Source organism: Onthophagus taurus, chromosome 7 (genome assembly GCF_036711975.1).
Source record: "Onthophagus taurus isolate NC chromosome 7, IU_Otau_3.0, whole genome shotgun sequence".
Classification (NCBI taxonomy): Eukaryota; Metazoa; Arthropoda; class Insecta; order Coleoptera; family Scarabaeidae; genus Onthophagus; species Onthophagus taurus.
The window spans coordinates 1,191,145-1,206,443 of NC_091972.1; the positions used below are offsets into that span (position 1 = coordinate 1,191,145).

The 15,299-nt window shown below is 35.0% G+C and overlaps 1 protein-coding gene across 2 annotated transcripts in view; it reads left to right on the forward strand.

Moving 5' to 3' along the window:
- LOC111422322 (nucleoside diphosphate kinase homolog 7) overlaps positions 1 to 15,211 on the forward strand; it is a 63,615-nt gene extending 48,404 nt beyond the window's left edge. The window contains exons 1-3 of one of the 2 annotated variants that reach the window (XM_071197409.1): positions 7,154 to 7,485; positions 8,231 to 14,400; positions 14,450 to 15,211. In XM_071197409.1, coding sequence (XP_071053510.1) covers positions 8,232 to 9,401 — 1,170 coding nt within the window. In that variant the 5' untranslated portion in view covers positions 7,154 to 7,485; position 8,231 and the 3' untranslated portion in view covers positions 9,402 to 14,400; positions 14,450 to 15,211. Of the gene's footprint in view, positions 1 to 7,153; positions 7,486 to 8,230; positions 14,401 to 14,449 lie in introns of those variants that run through there. The other variant, XM_071197408.1, reaches the window with a different exon arrangement.
- Positions 15,212 to 15,299: the final 88 nt, after the last annotated feature.

Sequence of the window (15,299 nt, forward strand, 5' to 3'; positions counted from 1 at the left end):
TCAAAGAAGATTGGGGTTCAATGTATGGTGTGCCCTTTTAGATAATAGAATTTTGGCATATAGTATCCACCATAAAAACTTAAACTCAGGGAAATACCTCAATATATTAAGGCAGCACATTGAGCCTTTGGACGACAATTTGCCACTAAATATGTCTCAAATGATATATTTTCAATATGATGAAGCACCAGCACATAATGCCAGAGTTGTTAGTGAATTGTTAAATACTACTACAAACTCAAGGACAGTAGAATCTAACAGGACTGCTACATCCATTGTTGTGACAGCCTATCAGCAAACTACGTCACACCATTTTCCACGCCTAGCTGTTGTTATAGTCTATGCGTTTGCTGTGTGTTTTTAGAGGTTATATCCTAGACGTATTCATATTAGTTTTGAAGTTTTATGTTTTTAGACGTATTAATGTCTATCATATAACCTCTAAAAACATAGACAGTTATCAGGCGTGGCAAATAGTGTGACGTAGAGTGCGGGCAACCAACCCGTAGTCGACTACAAAAATACAATGGATGTAGCAGTCCTGTTAGATTCTACTGTCCTTGCTACAAACTTTGGCAATAATTGGAAACAATGCTTTCCCTCATGGTATGGTTATTACCATAACAACATTAAGTTTTAAATACATACAATAGTTTTAGAAAGAACAAACATTATATTCCATCATAGTATGTATGGTTATCACCATAGCAACATTAACTTTTAAATACATACATTAGATTTAGAATGAATTTTTGTTAATTATTCAATAACTATAAGAAATATACCCCACAAACTATATATATTTGTTATCAGAAGAAAATAACAAATTATTTTAAGTCATAGCCAACTATGGTTTCCATTTAAAAAAATAAAGTTACGTCTAAAATCTCGAAAATAAAAGATGGGAAAAAAATTCTACCTACGCCACTGAATTCTTCGTAAAAAGTTGCCCATATAATGTTTTATTTATAATACTCCATCTTTGATAATAAGTGAGATATTCGCGATTGTCGTTTTTGCAAAATTTTCAGTTTTTGCCGATAGGGTGAAAACAAAAGACGATAGCTGTTCGGAGTTTTCGGCATTAGCATTTTCTCGAAAAACGGGATCATGGCATGTAAGCTACTTTTTTTCTATCTCTTTTAGTTTCGGAGATAGCCTATGCGGACATCGAAATTGGGACACCCTGTACTTCGTTAAAATCGTATTAATCTAAAAATTTATTAGTATTTTAACCTCAACTATTTAGTTACTGAAAATGTTACTAAAAATCAAGAAAACAACATAAATTTTATAAGGGTCCTAGATAATACCAACAGAAACCCTAAAAAATTTACATTGACAAGTATTATAGAAAAAAAAAGAACTTATAGGTAAGTACGTAGCCGTTTTTCGTTATATCTCAGATTCTCTGTTTTACAACCATTTTTATGTACGTTTTTATCGATAAATACGACATTTCTTGTAAAACCGTCACCATTTCGTCAAAAATGAATATTTTTTAAAAATCCTACGTAGTTCCCTAGTTTTTGAGTTTACTAAAGTAATCGTATTCAAGTTTTAATTATTCGACTTACACATTAGGAGAAATCCTGCGCACAGTTTGACCCTACACGATTTGCAAGCTAAAGTCCCTAGATTTACAAAGTACCGCGGTTTGACGCCATTTTGGCTCGAAAGTCAAGCGGGAAATTTAAAACTACAAACCAAAACATTACGCCAAATTTCCTTTCTTTTTTTCTCGTGGTGCTCTGAAGAGTCGAAAGTCCTTCTTACTGCCATTTTTGCAACTCCAAAGGTAACAAGACGGCAATATTTTTGTAAATAAGTGGTGAGATGCAGTGACAAGCTGTCAAACCGCCATTTTGGCTCGAAAGTCAAGGGGGAAATTTAAAACTATATCGTTCTATTGATAACATTACGCCAAATTTTCTTTCTTTTTTTCTCGTGGTACTCTGAAGAGTCGAAAGTCCTTCTTACTCCCATTTTTGCAACTCCAAAGGCAACAGGACGGCAATATTTTTGTAAATAAGTGGTGAGATGCAGTGACAAGTTGTCAAACCCCCATTTTGGCTCGAAAACAGGCGTCATGAACCTTTTTGTAAATCTAGAGACTTTATTGCAAGCCTAACATTACCGACATCTAGCGGGTGCAATTTTAATAACTGTTAATATATAAAATATGTATTTAAAACTAGGAAAGTGGCTTATTCATACCCTGCAACCCGTTTTTAGAAACCTTCTTTCGTCTGATTGCAAAAAAAATTTAAAAATACCTATTATTTTCGGGTCTTCAAGGTGGCATACCCCCTTAAGGAATCAAGATATTTCTCTATAAATAAGTTTAAAAGTTGTTAAATACTTTAACAACTTAAATCAATAAATCTAAAGTTAATTTATATATTCCTAATTAAAATAAAAAAACATCTTAATTGGCAAAACTTTTATTATCCGACTTTTTATCAAAAAGAATCATTTCAAATAACTCATTCCGTTCTATCAATAAAAAAAATCTCCTGGGAAGCAGAAATCATACGAAAGGGGTTACGACCTAAAAGAACTTGTAATTTCACGCTTTGTAAATTTGAATTGTCGCTGTTTGTTGGAACTCTCTTTTTCTCTTATATTTTAGTCTATTTATACTAGTAACAATTTAAAAATCAACCCTGAAATAAACCTTCGTAATAATTTTAATTTAATCACTTTGGCATATATTAAGATTAGCTGTCCCTCTTAAAAATCGATGAATTTTTTTTTAATCGGTAGGAAATGACTCAAAAGATGTGTTAATGATAAAAAAAAAGTGCGGAAAAGTGTAGTACTTACCGAAAAATCACTTTAAAGTTGCGATTTGACGTTTCTTTTTGGAAGTTAAAAGCAATGTTAAAATTGCATTTTCGTATTAAATTCTAACCTGAAATTGTTTAATTTATACCCACGCACAAAATAAAAAGTTATTTTCACTAAACTTGTTGAGATTACAACATATTTTCGGATGAAAACCTTGTTTCTTAGGCTATCGATGCATAACGACAATTAAATGGCGTTAGATAGAATTGTTTCTACCAAATGTGTATTAATAGACTTTGTGTTAATGGATTGTGTATCAATTGATCTGTCAAATGACTGAAAGCTCTTTGCAATCTTTGTTGAAAATATAAATGATAAATAAGTATAGTAGCTTATTTAATAGTAGTTTAGTTAAATTAAAATAGTTATTAAAAAAGACATGGTTACAAAATAAAAATAAATAAATAGCCCGTGTGACGATAGCAACAAACTGTGTATTTAACCAAATGACAATTACAACTGACAACACAAGCAATGTTAACCATGTATTTTCTCGTATTAAATCCTAACCTCAAATTGTTTAATTTATACCCACGCACTAAATAAAAAGTTATTTTCACTAAACTTGTTGAGATTACAACATAATTATTCATAATGACACCTATGTGAAGTTAGTCCCCAATTAAACAGAATTTTACATGTATAGTATTTTGATTATAACATAAGAACCAGTGAACCGATTTCGATAAACAATGTCTCATTCGAAAGCTTATTCCTTGGCCAATACGAAAGTGGAAATGCCCGATTGACGATGTGACGATAGCAACGATAGCAACAAACCTTCCAACAACAAATTTTTATCCGCAATTTCCTATCTATTTTATTAGCTGATATCTTTCTTATTATTAGATATAGCAGAACACTAAATGCACCATATGAAAGCTTGATTCTTTCTTTATGAAATCGTCGGTCCTCGTTTGCCGATATGTTAATATTAAAATCAATAAAAGATGAAGAACACCGCTCTGTACGTAAAATAGCTTAATATTACCAAACTTCAAGCCCTTGTGCAATGTTATCAAACCGAATTTTAAAAAACTGTGTTCACAATCAGAAAGAACGCTCCTTCAAATATCTTAATCCGGGTTTTTGTTGGTCAATATCAATTAGCATCATGGTTAAATCACCTTTAATATACATCTCTATATACAGAAACGTTTAATTGTTCTACCTCTAAACAACTTTCTTACATATTTGATATGAGGAAAACTATAGAAGTATATCATGAAGTTATAGACTTACACAAGGACGTTTTTGGTCAAAAAATTACCAAATTCACACGTTTTAGTTACTTTTAAACATTGTTGGGATCAATAACTTTCTTATATCACCAGGAAAAAAACTCTATAACCAAGCAGCGATAGCCGCGTGTTATACACCATTAGAAAGAGCAGCAAATTGTAGATAAGATAGATCTATACTTCTATAGTTTTCCCAATATCAAATAAGAAACTTGTTTAAAGGAATAGTAATTAAACGTTTTTGCGTGTAGGGATGTATATGAAGGGCGATTTAAGCATGACGCCGATAGACCCATTTACCAACGAAAACCCGGGTTAAGATATAATAAATTTAAAGAGCGCTCTTTCCGAGTGTGATAATAGTTTTTTAAAAATCGGTTTGATAACAATTGCACAAAGGCTTGAAGTTTGGTAATTTTAAGCTATTTAATCTAAGTACAGAGCCACCGCTTTGTAGTTTAAGTACAGATTGATCTTAGTATTAAATTATCGACAGACAAAGACCGGTTTTAGATAGAGAAAGAATCTCTAATTATTATCTCGAATTATCTCTAATAATAAGAAAGATATCAGCTAAGAAAGTAGATAAAAAATTATGGATACAAGTTTGTTGCTATCGGACAAATGTGGAGGAGACTGAAAACTAGAAACATAAAACTAAAGAAAATTCCAATATTTTTCAGCACCACATAAAGACTGAACATAATATAAATTATGGAGGAGTTGAGCTTTTTCATTCGTGTAACAAATTATAAAGATAATAATAACTATCTACTTATGAATGAACAAGTTCAACTTTCTCATAAACCCATCTTACGTCATACACCCTATGTTATGAACTTTTGATGTTAAAACTTTGTAACTACGAAAGGGATTTTCATCAATAATATGTGTTATTAAGTTCCAAAATAACGTTAAACTAACTAATAATTATCCTAATTATAATATTTAAGTGGTTTGAAGTCTTTTAATAACAAATTTTTATTTAACTCTTATGCTCTCTATTTAAATGCGATAACAGATTATAAACATTTCAAATAGATTTTTAGAATCTATTTGTATCTTATATTCTATTCAATTTCTTTTTTCGAATCTATCTTTGCTCCTATCTGGCGACGCTCTTGTACACAGTTAATAGACACACAGTCTATGTAACGACAGGCACTTAGTCATTATGACCTATACGAGGTTAGCTCCAAATTTTCCTAGTCCCCAATTAGATAGGATTTTACATGTATAGTATTTTGATTATAACAAGAAAACCAGTCAACCGATTTTGATAATCAAAATCTCATTCGAAAGCTTAATCTTTGGCCAATACGAAAGTGGAAATGCCCGACTCGAAATCTCTCGCGGGGTCATTTCAATGGCTGTACGCACATAATTAGTAAATTTTGAAATCGGGATACTTTCGACCGAGATTTTGATGACTAAAATTGGTCAATTAGTTACGGAGATAATTGATGTGTTTAATTAATTCGTTTGTTGTGTTTTAATCAAAATCCTTAAATATTTCGAATCGGGCATTTCGACAACAGCATTCAGCCAGACACAAACTTTCGATTGAGATATAAAACATTAAAATCCGTCAAACTGTTCTCTAATTATAGTCGATTTAGTTTAAATTAAAAATTAATTAATAGCACGAGCGTTCACACGTGCATAAACAACGAACCGAAGATGGTGTCATTCCGAGGGCTGTATAAACTTAGCGGGAGAGAATTGAAATCAAGCATTTTGTGATTTCGATAGAAGACACTATGACGAATCGAGTGACGTATAGATTTTGACCATCGGGTACATCGTTTACGAGTTATCACCACTTAAAGAAGGTCAATTTTGTGTTATTTTCGTGTACCTTCGCATTATTTTGACGTTTTAGCGAAATTCGAAAGAGTTTTCAAATTTTCACGGGCATTTCCACTTTCGTATTGGCCAAGGATTAAGCTTTCGAATGAGACATTATTTATCGAAATCGGTTCACTGGTTTTCATGTTATAATCAAAATACTATACATGTAAAATGCTATTTAGTTGGAGGCTAACTTCACATAGGTGTTATTATGAATAATTATGTTGTAATCTCAACAAGTTTAGTGAAAATAACTTTTTTCTTCAAACGTCATTAAATGACAACTTTGTTGTCGTGTTTACTCGCGGTAGAAGTAAGTCATTGTTGCATAACGACGGTTGCTAAGATCAACATAGCAAAAAAGTACTTCAGCGTTATGGCGCTAAAGTAAATTTCACTTTAGCGCCATAACGTTGAAGAACATTTCACTTTAGCGCCGTATTATTTGCAACGTTTGAAGAAAAAATACTATGTTTTATTCGGAAGAGAAGCAGATTCGTTTGTGGCTGGTCCGTCATTGCCGGACTCACTTCGTTTGTCCGGCAAACTGTCGGACACGCCACAATTTTAACGGCTCATCTGTCATTAGCGACTCACTGCGTTCGTCGCTAAGCGACAGACCACGCCATAAAAAGCACTGCTTCTCTTCCATATAAAACAATATACTATTTATTTTGTGCGTGGGTATAAATTAAACAATTTGAGGTTAGGATTTAATACGAAAATACATGGTTAACATCAAGGTCTATAGAACATAAGGTTACCCAATACCGATTCTCCTCCTCTGAGAGGCAAGGTGGGTCAGTGACGTAGCTGGTTCTATGAACAACACAACACCACCTATACTGTGGTACAGTCTATATAAAATATTTAAACCTCGCATCGTTTGTCACGTTTGTCACGTATTATTTGTCACGCACATGTATAGGCTATCTTTTATTCTGACTGTATCGAACCAGTGACGTCAATTTGCGGGGTAATAATCGATACTACAGAGGCATAGGGAATGAGGTAACCTTATGTTCTATAAACCTTGGGTTAACATTGCTTGTGTTGTCAGTTGTAATTGTCATTTGGTTAAATGCACAGTTTGTTGCTATCGTCACACGGGCTATTTATTTATTTTTATTTTGTAACCATGTCTTTTTTAATAACTATTTTAATTTAACTAAACTACTATTAAATAAGCTACTATACTTATTTATCATTTATATTTACAACAAAGATTGCAAAGAGCTTTCAGTCATTTGACAGATCAATTGATACACAATCCATTAACACAAAGTCTATTAATACACATTTGGTAGAAACAATTCTATCTAACGACAGGTAATTGTCGTTATGCATTGATAGCCTAAGAAATAAGGTTTTCATCCGTAAATATGTTGTAATCTCAATAAGTTTAGTGAAAATAACTTTTTATTTTGTGCGCGGGTATAAATTAAACAATTTCAGGTTAGGATTTAATACGAAAATGCATATTTAACATTGCTTTGAACTTCCAAAAAGAAACGTCAAATCGCAACTTTAAAGTGATTTTTCGGTAAGTACTACACTTTTCCGCACTTTTTTTTATCATTAACACATCTTTTGAGTCATTTCCTACCGATTAAAAAGAAAATCATCGATTTTTAAGTGGAACAGGTATTCTTTAATTATTCCATCACTTCAACTAAATATGCAACAGAATCAAACAGGTAATAATAGTAATGTAAATAAATGTAACATTTATAAATTGTTTTGTATTAAATTAGAAAATGTAATACATGATTGTAAGATTACATTCGGAAATGAAATCCCAAGGTAGTAGAATCCGGGTGACTAAAATATATCCATGTCTTGTCTCGTTTATGTAAATTTCAAAATAAATTAGATACACCAAAACACTTTACAACAATCTAATCTACTTTACACATTAATCCAATTAAATTCTCCTACCTAATTTCGTTCTGGTACATTATTTTATTACTTGATGCCGACGACCACAAGTATCAAAAAAAATATATATATCTATCGAGTTAAGTACCGAACAGCTTCAAAAACCAATTAAGTCCGTTTAATCGGGATCACCGTAGCGAACCCCAACATGTTAATTTAATCATTCATCGGAAAAGAGCCATCTGTTACTAAATACAAATTTGCTAAAATCAAACTTCTATTTGCAATTTATTAAATTAACTTTTATTGTCAATTGAATTCATTGACGCGTGATTTGCGTTTCAACAGTCAGTTTTGACACATTTACCTCTATTTTTAACGTATAAAAAATTTACTTTTTATATTTTCAGGATGCAAGTGTGCAACAACGAATACGATTATACTTCGAAACTGTGTTTCAAAGCGCAATGGTACGACTATCAAACCCAATACTTAAAGCATTTCAATCTTACTTATTACCCGTATGATAATACGGTGGAATTGTACGATGAAGATATCCAAAAAATTTATCTAAGAAGATCGGCCTCTGAAAACATCGCAATGAAGGATTTTTACATCGGAAACACCGTACGCATTTACGGGAGACAAATCGAATTAGTTGAATACGGCGATGAGTTTACGAAGAAATTGATCAGCAAATCGAAACAGCACACATTTCTCTTAATAAAACCGTCGATGGCTGATCGATTAGGAGTAGTGGTGAATGAAATTCAAGATAGAAATTTTCAAATTTGTAAAATGCGCATGGCAAATATGACCAGGAGGGAAGCTTTAGATTTTTATGAATCGAAAAAAGGCGATGTTTTCCTACCTTTTCAAATTGAACATATTATATCGGGTTCAGTTGTTGGTGTGGAAGTTGTTGGCCTTAATGCGATTGAACGTTGGAACGAAATTCTAGGCCCCGACGATCCAGTTGAAGCAAGAAAAACACATCCGGAGAGTTTAAGGGCTATATATGGTGAATCCAAGGCTACAAATGCGTTTCATTGTGCCCAAGATGCGGAAGCCGCCGAAAAAGAATCGAATTATTTCTTCCCAAAGGGACCTAGAACGTTACCTCCAAATCCAACCATTCTTTTAAAAAATACTACGTGTTGCATTATTAAACCTCACGTGATTTACCAAGGAAATTTAGGAAACCTTATTACCAGTATTCAAGACAACAAATTATTTAAAATAACCGCATTGAGAATGATTAACTTTAGCACACCGGATTGCGAAGAATTTCTTGAAGTTTACAAAGGAGTCATTGCTGATTTTAACGCTCTTTTCTTTAGTTATTTGGATGGGTTTTGTGTTGCATTGGAAATTGCGGGAAGACAAGATGATATTAATGTTCATGAAGAATTTAGACAATTTACAGGACCCATTCATTCAAATGTCGCAAAACAGATCCGACCGATGAGTTTGAGAGCTTTGTATGGGATTGATAAATATAAAAATGCGGTTCATTGTACTGATTTACCCGAAGATACACAATTGGAATTGGAATACGTTTTTAAAATTCTTGACTGCTAATCTTTTTTACTGAATAAATTTATAATACAAAATTATTTTTTACATCTTTATTTTCGATATTTTTAAACATTTAATTTAATTATAAAAACTGTTTAAAGTAGTATTTTCAATAATTTCATTATTATATTTTTGCTCCAACAATTCCAAATTTGTAATTAAGCATTTGGCTGTATTGTAAGCCCTTTCAGCACCATTCTCACCCGTTTGGTCAACAACGCACGGCTCAATAGCCAATTTAACGGTTTCTTTATCGTAATAATCTAAAATAAAATCTTCTATTGTTGAATAAGAAATCAAACCGTCGTTATCCAAATATCCTTGTTTCGAATAACTGCATTCAAGGAAATTCAAATATTCTTTTGTGGGTTTTGGAAAACTTCTCGCCGAACCAATTCGTTTTAACGTTTCAACGTCCATGTTACTTTTTTGAATACATGTTTTACTTATCGATTTTAGCTCATCTAGTGATACAGGCTTACTCTAAAAGAAAAATCGAATTCAAAATAAATGGTTGGGTAAAAATAATTTGAACTATGTAACAAATAATTTGTATTACTATGCTTATTTACATACTGGGTATGAATTTATTAACATACACAAATTACTATAATTAATCGTAAATGTTAATTTTCAAAGCGGATGTTCCTTATATTCTAACGACCTTCAAAACGATAAAATAATCCTATAATATGTTAATTTTTGTAACCAAAGTTAAAATATTAAAACTTATTAATATTATTTGTAAAAATTAATTCACCTGAACCATTAGATAAAAACTGAGAAACACTACCAACACCTTCATAGCTCAGTTGTATACTGCTTGTTGCTCATCTTCCCGTTCGGGAATAAGTATATGTTCTCTAGTAGAGAAATGTCAAGGATGTCGAATTCGGGCTTGTATTGGTTTCAATCATTTAAACGTCCGGTTAACATCATCATCACAGGAGGTCCTCTTCACAAAACTCTCGAATTCAATGTCAAAAAAGTCGTAAATTTGAAGGTGACATCGTTTAACACTTCCATTCTCAAGATTATTCAAAAAAAAATAATTAAGGTTTCGACGTTTTTATAAATTACTTAATAGACAGGAAATTAACAAAGAAATAATAAACATAAATTAAATTAAATATTATTAGAAATACTTTCTTCATAAATATGTAAACCATTGATAATACATCTAGCTGCTTTATAAGCTCTTTCTGCTGGAATATTTAAACCTTGTTGTTCCGCCTTGCACCTCTCCAAGATCGCATCTAAATCTGTTGAAGGATAAAAAGTTTCCAACATTTCTTTAATTGATTCAAAAACGATATGGTCCTCTCCGTTAAGAAATCCTTGATTTTTATAAGAACACTCAATGTATTTTAGGTAAGTTTCAGTTGGTTCGGGAAGTTTTTGTTTTAACGATATCTTATCTAAAATTGCACCATCCATACCAGTTTCTAATTTACACTTTTTTCTAATTTCGTCAACTTTTTCTTTATTAAAAGGAGCGCACTAAAACAATTACCACAGTTACGCAAAAAAAATTATTAAATTTAATAAAATACCTCAATTCCTACAATGAAGATTGTAATTAACAGTATCCGAAGCGGTATCATCTTCTTGAACATATTCAGAGATTGAGATTTATCTAAGTGAATTTTGTGACCTAAGTACTGGTTTTATCATGATTTGTTTAAGTAATTTGACCTCCTATACTTGAACTAAATGTTTGTTTTTGTTCATTATTCAACATTTTAAATTTATAAAATAGAAAGCATTGAGCAATCATGCGTCACTCAAAACGGCTAAAGTCGAATGTTTTCAAATTTTAGTTCAATAAAAGATTTTTGGGAAAAGATCCACCGTGTAAAATATAGTGTATTTTCAAGATAGCAAAAATTTCATATATTATTAAGAGTTTATTGTATACAGTAATTGTTTACAATTCTTTACATTATTCAAATATTACTTTCACTCTCTACCCTCTTCCTCCATTTCCACGCCCTCGGCTCCTCGGCCCAATCATCCCCTCACCCATCCCTTTGTCTCCTCACCCCCATCACCATACTCATCCATCGTTTCCCCTCTCCCCCCTCTCCTAAGATCTGCCTTCGGTCCATCTCCTCCTCCCTCAACTCACTGCACCCATTCAGCATGTGTTCTAACGTTTCCCATTCCTCCCTGCACAGCCTACACCACCTCTCCTCATCGGCCATCCAGTATTTGTTGGCTCTTTCCTCGTTTCCACAACGGAACCTAGTCACCATCTTTTTCCCTTCCTCATCTCTTTCCAATAACAAGTATCTAGGCAGCCCCTCCGTAATTATGTCCCTGTATCTTTCGTTATACCTTCCCTCTTTTATTTGTGTCCTTCTTTCCTGTCTCTGCACATCTCGGTCCTTGTCTCTCAACTCCCTCCACATCTCCCTACCCACCCTTCGTCTACTATTTATCTCCGTTACCGAGTAGCCCGCTCGTCTATAATAGTTGTCTCTGTGTCCTTTCCCATATCTGACCTTTCCCTCTCTAATTTCCCTCCAACACTCCCCCAGGATCCCGCAGCTTGGCCTCCCTTCTATTCTTTCTTCATATTTCACTGCCCTCCTGCCCGCCTCCACCCTGACCTTATCCACCTTTACCTCTTCCCTCACTATATACCCCGGTGTTTCTCTCGCCACCCCAAGCGCCCATCTCCAATATCTAGCCTGCACGTCCTCCAGCGGTCCCTGCTCCCTCCATCCCCATACCTCTGCCCCATACATCATCACACTGCTAACCAGACCTTCAAACATAATCTTCCTCGCTGCCACATTCCTTCCAAAGACCCTCTTCCCCCAACCCCATACTTGTCCCATCACCTTATTCGCCTTTTTTGCCATAGCTATCACATGCGACCCCTCCCTGTTATCCTCCCTAAACACATACCCCAAGTAAGTATACCCTAACCTCCTCGATCTCCTTTCCCTCCCATCTCCAGTTTTCTGTTCTTTTTCTCCCACCCTTACAAAACTTCATCATCCTTGTCTTCCCCACATTTACTTCCAGCCCCTTCCCCCTAAAATATCTTTCCAATGTCTTTATCATCTCCTTCATCTCCACCGCTTCTATCGCCATGACCACGATGTCATCCGCGTATGCTAACATATGCACCTTTCTACCTCCCACCACCAATCCTCCCATCTGCCCCTTCCCCAATCTTTCCTCCAGGTCCGCCGTATACAGTGCAAACAGACTTGGGCTCAGCGGACATCCCTGCCTCAGTCTCTTCGTCGTCCAGAACACATCGCTCAGCTTATCTCCCACTTTTATCCTAGCCATCGTCTCCATGTATATTTCCTTCACTCTCGCAATTAGGTGTTCCGTTATCCCCCTCCTCCCCATCTCCTCCCATAACTTCCCCCTATCCACCTTATCAAAAGCCGCCTTCAAATCTATAAACAGGGCGTACAATTTCCCTCCCTTCTTATCCACCTCTCTATCTGCCAAATGCTTCAACACATACACGTTGTCGATTGCCCCCCTTCCCTTCCGATGCTAGAGTGGGCGAGGAGGGGGGAAGGGTTGAGATATGGGGAGAGGAGGGACGACGGCGGTCGAAGGATACTGTGCGGAATGGAGAAGGAACAGAAATGCTGAGATGGGTGGAGGAGAACGGATGGGAGATACTGAATGGGAATAAAGAGGAAGGAGAGGAAGGGGAGTATACTTACATCGGGGCGAGGGGGACATCTGTGATTGATTATGTATTGGTGGATCAGGAAATGTAGGAGAGGGTGGAAAGGTTTAAAGTGGGAGAAGCGGTAGAGTCGGATCACCAACCGTTGGAGGTGGAGGTAAAGGGGGTGGGCGGCAGAAGGCGAGCGGAACTGGGTAGCAAGTTCATCAGGACAGATTGGTCGGAAGAAGGGGTAGCATTCTACAGGGGAAACCTAGACACTTGGCAACAGAGGATACAAGAGATCAACGGGTTGGAAGAGCTTACCCAGGTAGTGCGGGAGGCAACACTGAAAAGGGAGTGTGTACGTAGGAGGGACAAAGTGGGGAGGAACGACTGGTATGATGGCGAGTGCAAGAAGGCGAAGAGGGAGGCGAGAAGGAGGTTGAGGCTGTGGAGACGGGGGAAGATAGGGGTGGATAGATATAAGGAAGCCAGGAGAGAATACAGAGAGTTATGCAGTAGAAAGAAAACAGAATTGAGGGAAAAGGAGGTGGCAGAGATTAGGGGGATAACAAGGGAAGGGGAGGTCTGGAGGTATCTGAAAAAAGGAAAGAAGGGTAGGGAGACGATAACCAGCGAAATACACATGACAGAATGGAAGAGTTACTTTATGGGATTATTGGGAGGGGTTGAAACGAGGCTAACGGGGTTGGGAGGATATGAGGGAGATGGGGGAGAGGAGATAGCAGAAGAGGAGATGGAGGCGGTGCTTAGGAGATTGAAGAAGGGAAAGGCGCCAGGTGAAGATGGGATACATAACGAAGCATGGTTGGAAGCATCAAGGGTGGTGCGAGTGAAGTTGTTGGAGAGGATGAATATCGTATGGAGAGGGGGTGGGATTCCGGAGGGATGGAAAGTGGGGGTAATTTGCCCAGTATATAAAAAGGGTAATAAGGGAAGTGTAGAGAGCTACAGGGGAATTAACCTACTAGACTCGGCATACAAGGTATACACGAAGATGCTGCTGGGAAGATTGGAGGAGGAGATAGAGTTGGGGGGAATTTTGGCAGGCAAAAATTTCATATAAATTTTATCGTTAAAATTTTGAGAATTATCATTTTTGAAAATCTAAACCATTTTTGTTATAAAGACAATTTACATAATTCTCTCTCATTGAGTTACCGACAATTTTAAACAATAGCTTAATTTGATAATAAACGTAATGAAACACTTTAGCACTTCAAAAATAGGCCAGAAGCTTCAAGATTTTTCAACACGAAACACGTAAACACTCAAAAAATGAAAGCTTATGTACTCATTTACTATTTTTTGATTGTTATAAATTTCCAAAATAAGGTAAAATAATAAATTTTATCAAAATTTAATGTTATTCAAAATTATTTAGATTTTAGGACTTCCAGTTGGCGAAGAAGCGGAAATAACATGTGCTTTTGAATCAGGTATAGATAAAGACCTAAGTAATAACGTTTCATTTGCAATTCCTCAACCAATTCCAACCGAATACTACGCTTTTCTTCAATGTTTATACGATAAAAAAGATTTTATAATCGATAATAATCTCGACCATTATTATATGAGTGTAAATGCTCAAATTATGGGTCTTATGGATCAAGAACTTGCAGTAGTAATCAACGATTGTGTAACAACCTCAAAAGACGAAGAATCCGTCTCAAAAACGATCTATAATTTCGATTCTTGCGTAGGACGTGGAATTCTTCCTTATTTCGGTTATGGAACACCTTTGGACGAAATTGCGAGTAAATGCGCTAAAGAAGCCGATATAAACGAAGATGACGCGGTGCTTCCTTGCGTTTTAATGACGGAATCGCCGACAATTAGAATTTTAAAGTATTGGGAGTGTAAATATGAGAAGAGGGGATATTTTAATGAGGATGGCTCAATCAATTACGACCAGATTAAAAGCAGTTTATCAAAATTGTTTACTGAAAGAGGATTGGATTTGATTGTCGATACTTGTCATCAGGATTGGTCGATTTTAAGAAGCGAAAATGTTATACGGGTTGAAAAATGTATTGGAAGTAGAGTTATTAATATGGTGATGCATTCAAATGAGATTTTAGAAAATTTGTGTTACGAATAAAATGTTTAAAATTAAATAAATAAAGTTATTGTTTTAAAATTTTAATCATTTGGCAATTTATTTAATAAAAACGTCATCGTTGATAAAGAAACGCGACACACTCGCGTACTCAGATCGAGAATATTATCCATAA